Source organism: Saccostrea echinata, unplaced genomic scaffold, assembly GCF_033153115.1.
Source record: "Saccostrea echinata isolate AGI-Se365-2 ecotype Australia unplaced genomic scaffold, CSIRO_AGI_Sech_v1 ptg000030l, whole genome shotgun sequence".
Classification (NCBI taxonomy): domain Eukaryota; kingdom Metazoa; phylum Mollusca; class Bivalvia; order Ostreida; family Ostreidae; genus Saccostrea; species Saccostrea echinata.
Window position 1 is genome coordinate 6,747,175 of NW_026889779.1, and position 16,428 is coordinate 6,763,602.

Consider the following 16,428-nt stretch of genomic DNA (forward strand, 5'->3'; position numbering starts at 1 on the left):
CTTTTAATTAGAAGCAAATTATCGTTTAGATTGCGTTTACGTGTTTCTTCCACTAGTTGATCCAGGGCATTTAAATTTATGTACATGCACGAATAGTTACGTACTCTTTCACCAGTATGTAATATAGTGAACAGACTAAATGAATTCTTAAGAGAAGATGTAGAATAGTTTGGGCAAGAGATAATTCAGATGTTTTATAGTAAGTCCGGTAAAATATCTTTATTTCATAATTTTTCTTTCATTTTCTGATTTCTTTCCTAAATCAGAATAGCTTACACTAGAACATCTGCAATTACGAGGAAGAAATCAGAATACGTAAATTACTTGTGACAAAAAGAAAAAGTCAGACTGGCCTAGCTCTTTTTATCCTCTGCTCTCTCAGCTACTGAGTTCTGCCTTTGGCGTCTAATAAAGTTTAGACATTAAAAAAATGGTTTATTGAAAAATAAGCCTAAGTATTTTTACATGCGTTTGTCCTTCTAAATTTGAATTTCGATAGTGGCGCACGTGAGGAAAACATAATCTTACTCCAATAATCACTATATCGAAACAGTGATCGGGTCCGGTCTATGTCTTATTTGACTGTATTCTGTATTACGTGTGCAGTGAAGGTAAGCGATATATATAATTTTGAAGAAAAGGTGTAGATCGAGTTGATAGAGTTATGCACTTCCTCAAAGGTAGGTGGAAAGTAATTACATCATAGGTGATAATATCGTAAACAATCTTTAGATATAACCGTAATTTGGGATATTGCCTTAACAGTGTTGTAATGTTACAAAGTGAAAGGAAAGATAGTTTTGTAAAGTTTGAAAGTGAAAGTTTGAATATGATCATAACAATGGTGTGAAATTACCAGGCTTGTCCTCAATAATGTTTTAAAGTTTTACTTTGAATTTTTTTTTAGAATGATAAAACTGTAATTTTAAGTTAAATATTGAAAGTTTTAAAGGACTGCAAACATGTTTAAAAGGTATAAAGTAAATATTCGAAGGTGATCTTAACAATGTCGTGAAGATTTAAGCTAATATTTCCCGCAAAAATATATCAACGATATTTTTTTTATTAAGAAATATCATTCTTTCTACATGTATATATGTATACGTGGTTTAGCAGTATTCGAAATCATGCATATTAGGCATAGGGAATCCTTAGAGCAAGCACTTCCTAATTATTTCATTTACGTCCGCAGATATTTAATGAGTTATCTCATATCAATTGTTGAATACAAATAAAAACATGGACTACAATATAAGAAACATGAAGGATGACCCGGATGACTGTGAATTTGTGGGACGAATGTTGTACGAAGCTGTTACTGGAGAGTTTGACACGCTTTTCCCTGGAAGCAGGTTAATTTATAAGAACTGGAATTGTCTGCAAATTGAGGCATTGATCATTATATACAAAAATACTTACATGGCTAACCAAATTTATTTGAAAGCATATACACTTAAATAGAAATGGTAACATTCGAAAAAAAGGTCTCTCATCTTAAGTTAGCAAGCATTTGACAGTCTTAATATATTTTCTTGTAACATACGATAGTTTGAATAAGATTTTCTTTTATTTTAACAGTTTAAAGACAATTCTACAGTTTGCAACAAAGTGTTATACACATCAACCCAAAGAATTTTATAAGAATGTTTTTCTTCTGAGCTCTGAGAAAGAGAAGATTGGATTCGTAGAAATGGCTTTTCATGACACGGTGAAAAACCAAATGTGCGTTATCATAAATATCTCGTATCAAAGAATATCTAATTGCACAGTGGTAAGAAAGCAAACGGGTAAACAGTTGACTTTGCAGTTTACTCCACATCCATCAATCAAGTCCGTAGGAACTAGGAGAATCGAGGGGGGGGGGAGGGGGGTATCATGGTATAGCAAATTCATGCTTATTAGGGGGGCCTGTCCGTCTGTCCATCCATTTCATTTTTCCAGCGCATAATTACTATTACCTCTTGGCCAAGTCGGCCTCAAACTTCATTCATACAGTGCCCTTCGTTAGAAGGGGTGCAGTGACCTTCAACCAAATTTCAGGATTTATGGTCACGGTCGAAAACCTCTATGTGTAAAATCCTTGTCCGGAGCATATTTTCTTTCCCCCTTGTAAAGTTAGGCTCTAACCTCACTCATAGAGTGCACGGTGGTAAAGGGCATGCAGCGTCCTTGAATCAAATTTCTAGGTGAGTCAGATTGATCAGAGTTATGGCAGTTCTTTCTAAAATTCTTTTCGTGGGCATTTTTTTTACCCCATTTGGCTCAAACTTCACCCAAAGAGTGCCCTTGCATAAAGTGTATGCAGTGTTTAAACCAACTGAATGATCAAGACTTTTTTTGTAAACTCCTTGTAGGGGGGGTTATTCAATATTCTCTCCCTTTAATCCAATTCCATAAAATTTTACTTTTTTTAATTTTGTTTTGCTTGTCAAGGAATTTCTGCTGTATAGTTGTGACGAAAGTTGACGATGGAAAAGCTGGTCATCAAGTTTATCAATTTAGTTGTTAGTTGGCCCTTATCGTCTATTGCTAGTAAAACATCCAAATATGAAAAAAAAGTGGCATACTCTGTAGTGTCTTTTATTTCAAGTTTACTGGGATATATCGAGTTGACATATGAATGGAAGTAACTATTGTTAATTGATAATATGTCGCCGATATATCTAAATGTTGAGTTGAAGGCCACAGCAAGTGTTTTCTTCTTCTTATGTAGAAGTTTTTGAATAAATTCTGCTTCATAGGAATATAAAAACAGGTGGGCTAATAAAGGAGCACAGTTAGTGCCCATCGAAATTCCAACAGTTTGTTGGAAGACCTGGTCTCCGAAGACTATGTAAATGTTGTCAATGAGGAACTCCTGCATCCTTTTAATATCAACTTCAGAATACTTGTGTGTAGAATCACAGTGTTTTTTAACAAAGTTTGTTGATGACCAATCACAAGATACGAAAATTCCATTGCTATTGAAGAAGCTATTGTCTATGATATCAAAATACCTAGTTTTTAATTTATCGCGAGAACTGGTTGTATAACTGTAGAAATGTTGTGTTTTGATGTCACTGATTTTTGAAAAAATTGGCGATTTTAAATCTTTCTAAAAGTTCTTTGAAGTTCTTGGAAATCAACATCTGATTTACGCCACTTCAGAATATACTGTAGCACAGTACGTCTAAAGTTTCTCCATTACAGCAACTAATACTTTTGTAGAAGTAAAGATAGTGGCTTGGTTGAGCATTTGCTGGACCCGTCAATGTATCTTTGTAAGGATTTTTATGAAATTTCGGAATCCAGTATAGGTAGGGTAGATCGAATTCACCTTGGTTGACTAGAATTTTAAAAGTATTACACACTGAAATGTGATTTTGACGTATTTCATCTAATTCAACAAAATGATGAAGCTTACTTTTAAATCTCAGCCGTTTTACTATGAGACATCCATTCAAAACTACACTTTGTCTAAATTTTGAAATAAATTTTACTCTCCACTGATGATTCAAATCGTATACCATGTCTTTTATTTAATTACAGAAAATTTTTATGCATATATATTGTATATATATAAATTACAGAAAATTTTTATGCATATATATATATATATATATATATATATATATATATATATATATATATATATATATATATATATATATATGGCTTCTGTTGCTTTTGTCTTAGGTCAAAAATGGATCTTATAAGGACATTTGGAGTGAGAGACAGTTGTAGGTAAAAAGTGATTTATGTTTCCAATCAGTGAAATAATTATCAATATTTGTTTTCTTACCAGAAGAACGACCTCTTATAATTTTAATGGAATGTTCTGTTCAATTTCGAGCTAACAGAAGATTAAGATTTGAGTGAAACTGAAGCAAAATTCAAGGAAATTTAATATACCATACATGGCAAAATATTGTTGAATATGGAAAAAAATCATAAAAGGAAAAAAAAAATTACTTTAATATCGATTTCTTTTGCTTTGTTTTGTTTTATCGTTATGACATCATATTTTGAAAATTTGATCACTGTTAATTTTTATTTACAAAAGGTACCTTTTGAGTAGACTGTTCTTCGTATTTCCGATTGTACCGTCTACTGCTTATATCGACAACTTGGCAGTAGAGGCAAAATTCAGAGGTCAAGGATATGGAAGGGCGCTTTTGAAGAGGGCTGAGGAGGAGGCCGTGGCTAGACGGTGTAATGTAAATTGAATTCCCCCTTTTATATTTAAAATGAGAACCAAAATGGAGGTTAAAAGTAACCTAGAACTTTTGAGTCAACTTAGAGCTGAACATGACTCGAAAATGGGCATACGCCATATTAGTTTACCTATCCCTGATATCAGACCTGGGGTATTCGCATTCGTTACACCCGACTGCTTTCTTGTTACGGGTGCCTGCGTGGAATGGACGACACGTTTTTCGTGTTGGTAATCTTACATTACCTTTCTTTACATTTTATTAAGTATACGTGTATTTGTGTTTGAACTGCCCTGACCTGTGTAACTAAAGTATGTTTCTTTGTAACTTTCTCTTCTGTCGTAGAAGAAGCACACAGTTACTTTTGTCGCCACCGAGAGATTTAAAATAGCTATGTAGAATACGTCCGTCCACACCGGTGAAAACTGATTACACTGAATCGAGACCAAGTGAACGACTCATATAAGGCTGTACAGCTAACAAAATGCATAGTAATATGGCTGACAAACATAGATCTCTGTCTTTTACGAATCATGTTCAGCTCTTAGCATAGAAGAAACAAAATTGTTAGCAAATTATAAAGCTAGCCAAAACTTAATTGTGGACTTCTTATATATGAAAAATATATGAATAAAAAATTCGAATGATTTTTCTGGTTAGAGAGTTATCTAAATAATTTACTTTCCTTTTGTTTTAGAAGATATATTGTCTTGTTTTCTCAACAAACACAGACGGTATGAAGTTTTATGAGAAAAACGGCTATAAGGCTGTTGGAAAACCCCGAACCTTTTACGGATTTTTATATTTAGTTATCAAAATTCCGGTAAGAACTATGTATTTATATTTACTTTGAAGAAAACAAATGCAAAAATGAGACCTACTTCTGAGTTTTTCCCCTTAAATTTAAAAGCAATAACTGGATTCTCAATTTTTTTTGGTCAACATGGCATGTCACGCAAGAATAAGCTTCGTTGAATTAAAGCAGATATTAATTGTTCCCCGCTTTCACTGAAAGTGGGGGATATTAATTTGAGTCTGTTCGCCCGTCCTTCTAGCTGTATGCCATTCTGTATGTAACACTTTCGTTTCCGGACGATATCTCAAGAAGCCTTTGACCTTTTGCAATCAAATCTTACACCACAACTCCTTACGGCCAAAAAAAAGACCCCCCCCCCCAATAATTTTGAGGTCAAAGTGTCAAAGGTCAAGGTCATAAATTCATACATTCTGTTTGTGTATAATACTTTCGTTTCCAGACGTCATCTCAAGAAGCCTTTAACCTTTTGCAATGGAATTTTGTACAACTCCCTATGGCCTAAAAAAAGACCCCTGCTGATTTAGAGGTCAAAGGTCAAGGTAAAATTCATACATTACAACTGATATTTTTCCAGATGATAACTTTAGTTTTCTTTTAGCTTTCTTCAATAACATTTAATAACACAACTCCCTGTGGCCTAAAAAAGAACTATCAATTTTGAGGTGTAAAGGTCAGAGGTCAAGGTCATAAATTTGTACATTCTGTCTGTATAACACATTTTTTTTCCAAATTATAAAACTTAAAAAGCCTTTGGAATTCTGCAATGATTTTTTTATCACAGCTCCCCGTGGCCTTAAAAAGACCATATTGATTTTAAAGGTCAAGGGTTCATAGGCCAAGGTCAGACATGTATATTTCATATATATAGTTTACAGATAATGATTTTTTTTCTGTAAGCTTTTGCAATGAAACTTTTGGTCATGAATTTCTTTTAAGTTTAAAAAGACTCCTATTGACTTTTAGGCCAAAAGCTGAAAGGCCAGAGTTTTTTTCTTTCTCCATCTGCAAAATTTTCCCACTTCTTTCACCCTCTTCTTTTTTCTCCTTAAGCGTTGGACACAAATTCTCTGAACTAGCCTGTACATATTTTACTTAAGACTGAATAAGACTCTTAAAACATTTCTTTTAATTGATGTTGATTAACATTTTCTATCAATTATTCATAATTTCAAATTTATTTAAAGGCTTTGACGACATATGAGAAACTCCTGAATGTTCCATGAATCCACTGGTATATTCTAACGAAAAAGTCAATATTTTAATTAAAATGAAGACAAGAAGTCAATGAATCTCGTTTTTATTGATTTGAAGGACATGAGTGCATTTTTAAATTGTGAAGTGGCATGGTACGAAATTCTACAGAAAAAGAGTGACTATCAAGCTATTGGTAAACCAAAAATCTAATAGAAAATTTATTGAACTACCAATTTCTGTAAAAAAAAAAAAACAACAACAAAAACAAGAGGCCCTAGGGCCTTAATGGTCACCTGAGTATAATACAACAATTTAGAGGATCCACAGAGTATAAAATGAACTGAAAGGTGAAGCTTTGTTGCCCAAAAGCAAGAAAAATAGGGTGATCAGAATCAACAATATTATTAGTCTAGTATTCATTAACAGTTCATAAATTAAGTTCTGATCTGTTCCCCATTTATCACTCTCACCAGACAGTATGTAAACAAACTTTCAGTTCTTCTGCACTCTTTTAATTCCTTGTTGAAATCTCTTACATTGGCCTCTCTTGGTCTTTGATGAACATTTAATAAGAAAGTTATTTTTGTCTCATTTTTATTTATCTATTATTTACAAGTCTACCTGATCATTGAAACTATGAAAGTACTTTTTGTATTATACAATAAAAATTCTTGCATAATTCTCTTATTCTATTAACCTTCCAAGTACATTATTTACAGTGATTAATTATCACAAGTAAATGGCAAAGGGGAATAACTCCTCTCAGTAGAATACAAATAAATAGAGCCCTGGCCTGGACCAGAACACTTCACCAAATGGTCCTGATGTTCAAAAATCTGCTAAAAATACCCTTCCTTATTAAAACTTTTACTCTTTTTGCCTCTGATATGCCCAGGTGCAGCGAAATTTTTAAAGCATTAATGCATTTTCACTCTATAATAAATAGAGCCCCGCCCTAACTTCAGAACCTCTGATCCAGGGATCATGAAATTCACAATTTTGGAAGAGGCATCCTTGCTTATCATAACTATGCATTTGTTTAAATAATACCCAGGAGTAGAGAAGAAGATTTTCAAAGAAATAATGAACTTTCATTATATGATCTATATAGACCCGCCCTAGCACAAGAACCCCTGACCCTGGGACTATGAATTTCACAATTTTTGTAGAGTCACTCTTGCTTATCATAACTATGTATTCAATTTGTTTAAATAATACCCAGTAGTAGAGAAGAAGATTTTCAAAGAAATAATGCACTTTCACTGTATGATCTATATAGCCCCGCCCTAGCACAAGAACCCCTGACCCTGGGGCCATGAATTTCATAATTTTGGTAGAGTCATCCTTGCTTATCATAACTATGTATTCAATTTGTTTCAATAATACCCAGTAGTAGAGAAGAAGATTTTCAAAGAAATAATGCACTTTCACTGTGTGATCTATATAGCCCCATCCTAGCACCAGAACCCCTGACCCTGGGGCCATGAATTTCACAATTTTGGTGGAGGGCTCAATGCTCATTACAATCATGCCAACAGTTTGACTGCTTGATGTCCGGGAGTAAAGAAGAAGATTTTTAAAGATTGCATTAATTTTGAAGGTTTTGGCCCCACCCCTCAGGCCCCAGGGGGGCAGGGGCCACAAATTTCACAATTTGTGTTCCCCTTCACCCATAGATGCTATATGCCAAAATTGGTTGAAATTGGTTTGCTGGTTCCAGAGAAGAAGCTGAAAATGTTCAAAAGTTTACGACCGACGGACGACGCACGACGACGGACGAAAAGAGATAGTAATAGGTCACCTGAGTGACTCAGGTGACCTAAAAAAAGACAAAACAAAACAAAGAAGACATATTGAAAGGTCTTGAAAATGCATTCATTTTCTATTTTCCCCCTTAAATTTACAAAAATAAAATGCTCAATGTTTCTAAATTTTTTATGTTCCTCATAGAATTTCTTATGAAAATCTCGACAATATAATTCAAATGTCATTGCTTATTTTAAGGCTGAAAGACTCGTTTTAAAGACAAACTACTCTTATCACGATTTCAATTGATTGCAACTTTATATTGATGTTATTATAATTTTTTATATTCATTACATAAAGCTATTGAAAACACATGAGAAACTAATGCTCCATGAAGTCACAGTACACTGGTGCAATGAATATCCCCGAGAAAAAATTAAAATTGAATCATATGGTTTGATAGCATTTTATTAGATGTACCTCTCTGAATATTTGGTCATCATAACGCATCAGTTTAACCTCTTGTTACACTTTTATGACCACACACAGACAACTTTTATGTCAATTTATCAAAACAATCTTATTCTGTAGCTCACTGACAAATTTTATATTCTATCTATTTTAAAGAAATACTCATTTCTTATTAAAACATTTCATTGTTGAAATAGTTCCATCTTCATCCAAGTGGTCTTCTAATACTGTTAAACAGAAACAAAAATAAAATACTTGTAGCTGGGTCAAAATTTTATTTAACAATAAAAAAAGATAATGAAAGTATTCAAAATACCTGTCTGAGATCCAAGAAGAACGTGGCATTCTGTTGGTGTCATGTTCTCATCCATTCTTCCATCATATTTTTGATTATACCAAAGTGTGACGCTTCCCTAAAAAGCAATTTCTCCAAGTTATTTAAAGTTCAGAAGGTCGAACGGATTCTAAATATATATATTATATAGGCCTACCATGTTTAGCTGACCTACACAATATTCAATGTTATCAAATCTGTTGAACAAGATGAGGCATGAAATTCTTTCCCAGTTCAATTAAAAGATTTTTCATTTTTATTTCTTCTTTATTTTAAGTAAATCAGCTTTATTTTTTTAATTTTTTTAAAAAATCTTGCTGTCGTTCTCATGAAGTGTCAATTTCAAGTCGTGAGTATGATATGCGGTACAGTGAAAAGGAAGGAACCAATTACATATGTGGCACTAATTGCGAGAAACAGAATTCAAATTACTCGAAAAGTTTTTTTTGCGTAAGCTGTGAAAAGACAATAATTCCTGATTACCTTGATGAAAGGGACTCGCGTCTTCTTTGAAGTAAAAACCATAGATCCGCCGTATTTTGGTTCACTTAGCTAAGAGAAGGAAATAAAACATGGCCATCATTACGTCAAACTATTATAGAATTGTGTACAGTATTTGTTTTATTTTGGTTAGGAATACGTACGACAAAGTTCCATGTGGCAATTCTTCTACTATCGATGTTGTACATTGTCTGAAAGGAGAAAGTAGATAAATTTTATGCTTTCATATATGAAGTGGAACTTTTATACAATAAAAGGGAAATAAGAAAAGTGGAATTATTTAATATTTCAAATTTCATATATCAGTGATACAAACCTCTTCTGACTGTATTGGTAACCGAGTTATCAAACGCATTCTTTTCCTTAGCGTCCTCCTTAAGTATTGATCAATGTCGTTTGTGGTATATCTGATGAAATAGAAACAAAACATATTTGCTTTATACATGAACAGTAATTATATTTATCAGTGCTTGTCGAGTACGGAAATTGAGTAAAATTTACACATGCAAATTAAAGTTGTTGAATTATGTAATCTTTTAATATAATAACTGTAAAGTCTTACTTACCTATAGCTATTTATTGCTGTTATTTTGACGGAATTTCGTTTATACTTAATTGTTGCCTGCTAAAAACAAAAGAAATTACTTTCTTTAAATTTAGAATAAACGATGGGAGATCTACTCAATAGTTACGTATACTCCATTTAACTAAAGTTTATTTTGATATGAACATGGTACAAAAAGTCATAATAAATTACCTATATAGTTTCTTAAAATTAAAAATTAAATCCAGCTATTTTTACCCTTAATGCTGTGCTATTTCTAATCATTTTGATTTCATTTTCAGCCAGAACGTCGTATAATACGGAAATCCTAGGTCTGATATGAAAAATTTCCTCCTTTGAAAATAAATAGGGAATATCTGATGCTTTCAAGATACATCTTAACTTTGCCTCTTCTTTAGCCGACTGAAAATACAAACATTGCTTACAATTATTGATATGCTAAGTATAACCAAAAAATCACCGTGCTTGGAAAAAGTCTGAACTTCGGGTTTCTTACCTTCAGGGAATTTCGACATAGCTGTACAAATTTTGACTTTTTGCCCTTGGTGTCGAGTGTAGAACTCCAATCTTCCAATGGTATCCCATTTAGTCGCATTGCGTAGAATTCAAAGTCTCTTTTTAGAAGTCGATTATTTTCTTCTGTAACATGAAACAAAAAAAGATAAAGCGAGTCATAAAGTATTAATTACATTCCCAAGATGTTGATTTTCAGCATAAAATCAGCAAGATTTTTTTTAAAAAAAAAAGATAATTACCTTTTGTCATTAGCTGTTTTAAAACTTCAATCGCTTTTTGGGGCATTCCAATCTGGCAAAATACATACAGATACAGTTGTTACAGAATTTGTTAAATTCTGTGTAAGATATAGATATTTCAGAAACCAAAGACAATGACGGAAGAAATATCCCTATTCATAAGATTCAAGTATACCTTGTTGTATACACCCGCTAGTCCTCTGCCTACTGTAATCTCATTGATGCTAGAATCGGGATATTTGTTCTCTGAAAACCTACGGTAAAGTTCTTCAAACCATGCTAAAGCAGCACGCATCATGTCTTCCTTGTCCGCCATTGAAGCAATAAAATAAAGTTCTTCGACAGAAAGAGGAACCGTTGTGTAGCCGTTCATTTTCCCATCAAATAAGTCTTTTGTGTCTAGGTCAAACATGTCATAAAGCTTTAGAATATTAATAGCTGAACTCTGTAGATCCCTTTCATTGACCCAACCACCCACCTTTCTTTCCACGATTCCGAGTGTAATGTTGAAATCTGGAGATGGATATAGTTAAGGTATATTTTATATATTATAATTCTGAGATAGTCAGAAGAACGTACTTTTTTCAAAGACACAAAACTTTACTTCAATGAACTTTTCAGATATCCTTTTTCTCGACTGACCTTGAGATGCAGGCGTTGTTTCACAATCGTCACACCAAATTAGACGAAATATCTTATTCCAGTCATGGTAAATTCTATACAAAATGTGGAAAGTATTCAAAGGGTTCTCCGAGAACTTATCACTTAGTAACTGCTGTTCATCCTCTGCTTTCGTAAGAAGACTGTAAAAATGTACCATGTGACCACAGGTAGTATATGATGTCAACATTTGGAGAATAAAGTACTGATTGAGGATTTTTATAAATGAAAAGTCCATAAGATTAAGAGATGTTGCGCTAAACACATTAAGACAGATAAATACTCCAAACAAACAAGTTTGGAGTAAACTATGTACTGTAAACCAACTTTTATTCGCGTTCGAGAAATATCCGCGAGTTTCGCAATTTTGATTTGCTCGGGAATATTTCTCGCTGTGAACTATTTATTTTACAGTGTATTTATGTATATAAGTCGTCGCGGATAGATTTCATACTAATGCATCACGAATAAAAGTTGCAAATTGTAGCAAGAGTCGGTTTAACAAAACAGAACATCGGCGCATGTTTCTTACCCTTTCTTTCAAATCCCTCGTTTTCTATTTTCACGTCAATATTAACGACTAATCTGTTTCTTAAACTTGTTTAACAAAAGAATCATTGCATCGAATACAAATTAGCGTCACCTAAACCATAAAATAGATTAAATTTATCTCGTACATGATTTTTAATTGTTTGAATAAAACGCTCATCGAGTACATCCTGTCAGTTTTCGAAACAACTTGTACACTTGTATATAGCTATATAATTCTACAAAGATAAATGTATTTCATTTGTATTGTCACCTTATCTAACATACATGTTTTTCTTTTGCTTTTGTTTAAAACAATATGCTAGTAAATCATTTGCCATTCTTGCCATATTTTTCCCACTTTTGTACTAGAAACAAATACTAATTCTTGACTTCTACCGCAAGCATTAAATAATAAAATGATTTACCTTATAATGTCTTTAGGTACAAAACCAGCAGTTGCTTCTGTGGCATCTATATATCTGTTTAGTCCTTTTATCAACCTTCTTTCTTCTTCTCTTAGCACGTTTATTTGACATACGGAAGTAAATAATCCAGAATTGGTGGAAATTAATTTACAAAAGAAAAATAATGAAAAGAAACACCAACGTGATATAAAACCCATTTCTACTTGTCTATCTTGTTATGTCTTAAACGTACTACACAGAGTAAGAGAAATCATTGATAAATCGATCTGGTACACGTGTAGAATACGGTGGCACATTGGACGAATCAATTTACTTAAAACAGCAACCAACACGTCGGAGATGCAAGGTCGTTCTCATCAGCTGTTACACAAATTGCACATCCTTTCTTTATTATGTTTACGAGTCAATTTTTAATTTCTTATTTTTCAATGTATGTGACAAAAATGCACATTGACATTAAGCTGGATTAAACATTGACAGTTTAAAATACACAAAGAAGTTTTAAAGACATATAATACATGCATTTTACAGTTTTTAATGAAGTTCGGGAGGAATTTCAGTAAAAAGCTCCGTCATATTTAGTCGGACAAATTGCCTACAAAGAAAATATCCACAAAATTTGAAAATTTTCCTTTTTAAATCTGAATTGAAAATGAAATTCAATAAAAAGATCATAGTGAAAGACAAATCTATTATCATATTGTAGATTCTACCTTTCATAGGCATACGCTGGACCACTTTCATAAGAAGCTTTGGCATTCGATAAATAAGCCAAATTCTTAGTTAGGTCATAAATGGCGACTTGCAGATCCCCGGATTGGACAATGGAGACAACGTCCCTGATAGTGTTCTCAACAGTGATGTTGCCGTGGTACTTTTGGAGCTGATTTCCAAGAACTTCATTAAATGCGGGACAGTCCCAGTCCATTCCTACATTTCATTATATTAGTATCATGCATCCAAAACTTGCAATTAACCGTGTAAAAACTATACACCCGTGATAGAGTTAAGATGACAGAGGATTACACTTGAAAAAATAACATGATCTAAAATTTTTAAAAAATCAAAGAAATAATTTTAAATTTTAAAGATCTATGTACTGTCACATACCCCAGTAGACGACATTTTGTATTTTTGGATGCCATTTTTCTGCTGGTCTCATATTGAGATCATCGAAGAGGTCTGCTACAGAGGCCGAATATTCAATACCCCGAAATTGTCCGATCTGCCACGAACATTAGATAACAGTAATGAAACAGTATCAATTAGACTTCAAGAAAATCTGTCGAAAAGGCAAGAGTTTGCAGTGAAAAAATTGAAATAGAGTGCAATTTGATGTTAAACCTTTGCGTCTCCTACTCCAAGAATTAGATTACAAGTTCTCGGGGAGTTGGCTATGCGGTTAATAGAGTCGTCTAGTGTTTTATCAAACTGAAGAATATCTCGAAGAAGGAACTGAAAGTACAAAATCATTTAGTGAAATTGAACGAATCATTACATAAAACATAAATGTGAACTCAGCTCTTTATTCACATGATTTTTTTTCAGTTTTACTGAAAATCTAAATGGCAACATTTGTTCTATTTATCGAAAACTGTTTAAAATTTACTATATAATAAAACTGACTGATACAGTGTATAAACTTAACTGTAAATGGAGTTCCAAATCTTGATTCAGAGCCAAACGTCGAGTCCGGAAAAGATACACCAATCTCTGATATTGCCATCTTCTGTGAACTCATTCCTGATTTTAAGACGTTCCATTTTAAATACTTAATAATTCATAATTTGATAAAATCATCAATCATTTCATTGATACTCTGTAAGTGAGGTTTTAAAAATGTAAATTCAAATGCACGTTGTAGAAAATTTATATGGTTAAAATGCACACTCCATGATTTGGTAAACACATATTTATAAATAATCAGCAGATATAATTATATCCATAAACGAATAACCTGTAATTGATCCAAACCAACCGGTCCACCCGAAATTAGCAAAAGCATGTCCGTCCTTTGGGTAAGCGGGATGGTATACAGTCACCTGTGGGTAATCCTTAAAGGGCCCTTCAAATGAAACAGATGGTCAATACATTCCTTATTATAACAGATTGAGAATTGATAAGCATATAAACAATGCGAGTAGAAGACGTTACCATCAACACTCCAGTCCAGAGCCCTGAGTTGAAGGAGAGAACCTTTTACTGGCACAGCACTACCCCAGGCACCAAACATTGAACAGCTTCCTTTTCTGGTAGAAGAAAATAATTGTTAGATTTATTAAAACATAATCATAAAATGTAAATTAATGCACTAGCTTTTATTAAGTACTCCAGTAACTAGTAAAGATGATTGAAATGTTATGAACAAAGATTCAATTAAGTTGAAAGAATTAAATCAATTGTTTAGGTGGATAGTGGATTCTTTTCTTCTTCCCCCTTCTTCCACTTTACATTTCTCTCCATTTCTTCTCCATTCCTCTCCCATACCCCTTTCTTCCATCTTTCATTCACAATGTGACCCCTTAACTGTTACATATTCTTACGTTAGTTCCCCTATCATGTGAATGCGAAGAAGTTTCTGAAAACGAAAGGAAAATATAAAGATAACTTAATACCATGATAGATAATCGCCTTTCAAATCATCAAGTTAATGCAATTATTATAAAGAAATATCCTTTACTTGTAAGTCAATGCCACATCCATCGGCGATCCCCTGAGCTTCTTCAAAGAAGTAAGATCCAGAATATTTTCTTGTTATGTCAAGTTCTAAATCCAGTGCTTTTTCCAAGCTGTAATTAATTGTTTAATGAGTATTACCGGTATATCATTATATCCATATACAATGTGAGAAAAATTATTATTAATCATCAATTTAGGTAAATCCTACCCAAAATCTGCAATGTCTTTCAAGAACCATGGTTTGAAAATGTGGACAGTTCCATTGATTGCTTCTATCTGAAACACAGTACATACACTGAGAGATATTTCTTCATACTTGATGACCAAACAAAATATATACGAGAAAATATATAATGATGTGGAAAATCTCCGAAACTATGCTTATTCTTATACAACTTTTTATGTCAAGCTACTACAACATAAAACAGCTGTATACCACTTGATCTTCGAGATACTCCCAAACGGCGTCCATCATTTTAACTGCCTTATCACCAAGTAACTGTCCCTGGGCCTTACCCCAGTCATAAGGCTTGCCTGAAAATATAGGTAAGCTAAGTGCAAGTTACAGAGTTTGTAGATCTCTTTATTCTGTTACATGTAACTGAAGACTTTGTAGTGTTCCAATTCTATCTCCAAAATGTTTTATTTATTGAAAGTGTTTAAGCGGAACACATGATGACCAAATACCAGTAACAATTTCTGTTATAGTAAGCGATTTAGAATGTTTAGAATCAATTCAATGAAGAAAGTATTCAAACGAGATGCATCTGATACTCGAATGCATATTAATTAGTTAAAAGTGTTTTAAAGGATTACTTGTGATGTTTCAGAGACTAATAAATGAGAAGGACTAACCCCAGACATGTACAATGTCGAAGGCGTCTTCACCAGACCCAACAGTAAAGAGCTTGCCATTCACTACAGACTTAACATATCTTGGAGGTTCCGTATAAATTTGGTTTAAGTTTTGTTTGGCATTTTTACTTGGCTGTAAACACAAAGAAAAATATGTTGACAACTTTTTCTTCTACCGATTGCCAAGAATAGAGCTCATAATTGTGAAAAGAATGCTACAAAGTTTACTTTTCACTTATATAATTTTTTGTGGAATCATATCTGAAACTTTTATATGTCTTCATCAAATACATAGAATTCAAATTCTGGTGCTTTAGTCCATTTCATTAACTTACTGATCCGTGACAGAATGCTGCTTTCGTGACGTGAGGAACCAGGACGAGAATAGCCAATGTCCACAGAGACACCATTATGCACACTAGTACAAATGTATGTGGATTGATATACACCAAGTATGAGTGTGTGTATATATGGCTTTATCAAATATCACGGTCTTATCTCTTCTTGAAGAAAATTCAGTATGACAACATTTCTCTTCGGTACAATTGTTCCGTTGTTTTCATTCGTTACAAGATTCAATTGAGGATATAAGACAGTTAATTGAAAAAATAAATTATGAGTGCATAATTTATTACTTTAACATGAGGTCTGAACAAGAAAAGAAAATAATAGCACTGTCATTATAAATTTATGAAATAATTT

At 33.1% G+C, this 16,428-nt stretch overlaps 2 protein-coding genes across 3 annotated transcripts; one reads left to right on the forward strand and one right to left on the reverse strand.

Annotated features, from left to right (window-relative positions):
• Positions 1 to 1,038: 1,038 nt before the first annotated feature.
• Positions 1,039 to 6,295, forward strand: LOC133196266 (uncharacterized). Of its 2 annotated transcripts, XM_061332185.1 has the most exons (7): positions 1,039 to 1,352; positions 1,579 to 1,722; positions 3,676 to 3,723; positions 4,043 to 4,196; positions 4,891 to 5,016; positions 5,450 to 5,549; positions 6,195 to 6,295. In XM_061332185.1, exons 1-6 carry the CDS (start codon positions 1,240 to 1,242, stop codon positions 5,510 to 5,512), a joined length of 648 nt encoding a protein of 215 aa, XP_061188169.1. In that variant the 5' UTR covers positions 1,039 to 1,239; the 3' UTR covers positions 5,513 to 5,549; positions 6,195 to 6,295. The 2 variants fall into 2 exon arrangements, with proteins under 2 accessions (XP_061188169.1, XP_061188170.1); XM_061332186.1 differs by lacking the exon at positions 5,450 to 5,549.
• Positions 6,296 to 8,402: 2,107 nt separating this feature from the next.
• On the reverse strand, positions 8,403 to 16,136 carry LOC133196147 (prolyl 4-hydroxylase subunit alpha-2-like). The gene is made up of 24 exons (XM_061332079.1): positions 16,062 to 16,136; positions 15,727 to 15,859; positions 15,308 to 15,405; positions 15,080 to 15,147; positions 14,873 to 14,981; positions 14,736 to 14,770; positions 14,347 to 14,441; positions 14,150 to 14,257; positions 13,841 to 13,935; positions 13,537 to 13,647; positions 13,303 to 13,417; positions 12,906 to 13,122; positions 12,193 to 12,345; positions 11,219 to 11,379; positions 10,752 to 11,089; positions 10,577 to 10,628; positions 10,318 to 10,460; positions 10,059 to 10,223; positions 9,823 to 9,881; positions 9,573 to 9,663; positions 9,400 to 9,447; positions 9,239 to 9,307; positions 8,738 to 8,834; positions 8,403 to 8,648 (listed from the first exon to the last, which is right to left on the reverse strand). The coding sequence occupies exons 1-24, from the start codon at positions 16,134 to 16,136 to the stop codon at positions 8,584 to 8,586; spliced, it is 2,700 nt and encodes an 899-aa protein (XP_061188063.1). The 3' UTR covers positions 8,403 to 8,583.
• Positions 16,137 to 16,428: the final 292 nt, after the last annotated feature.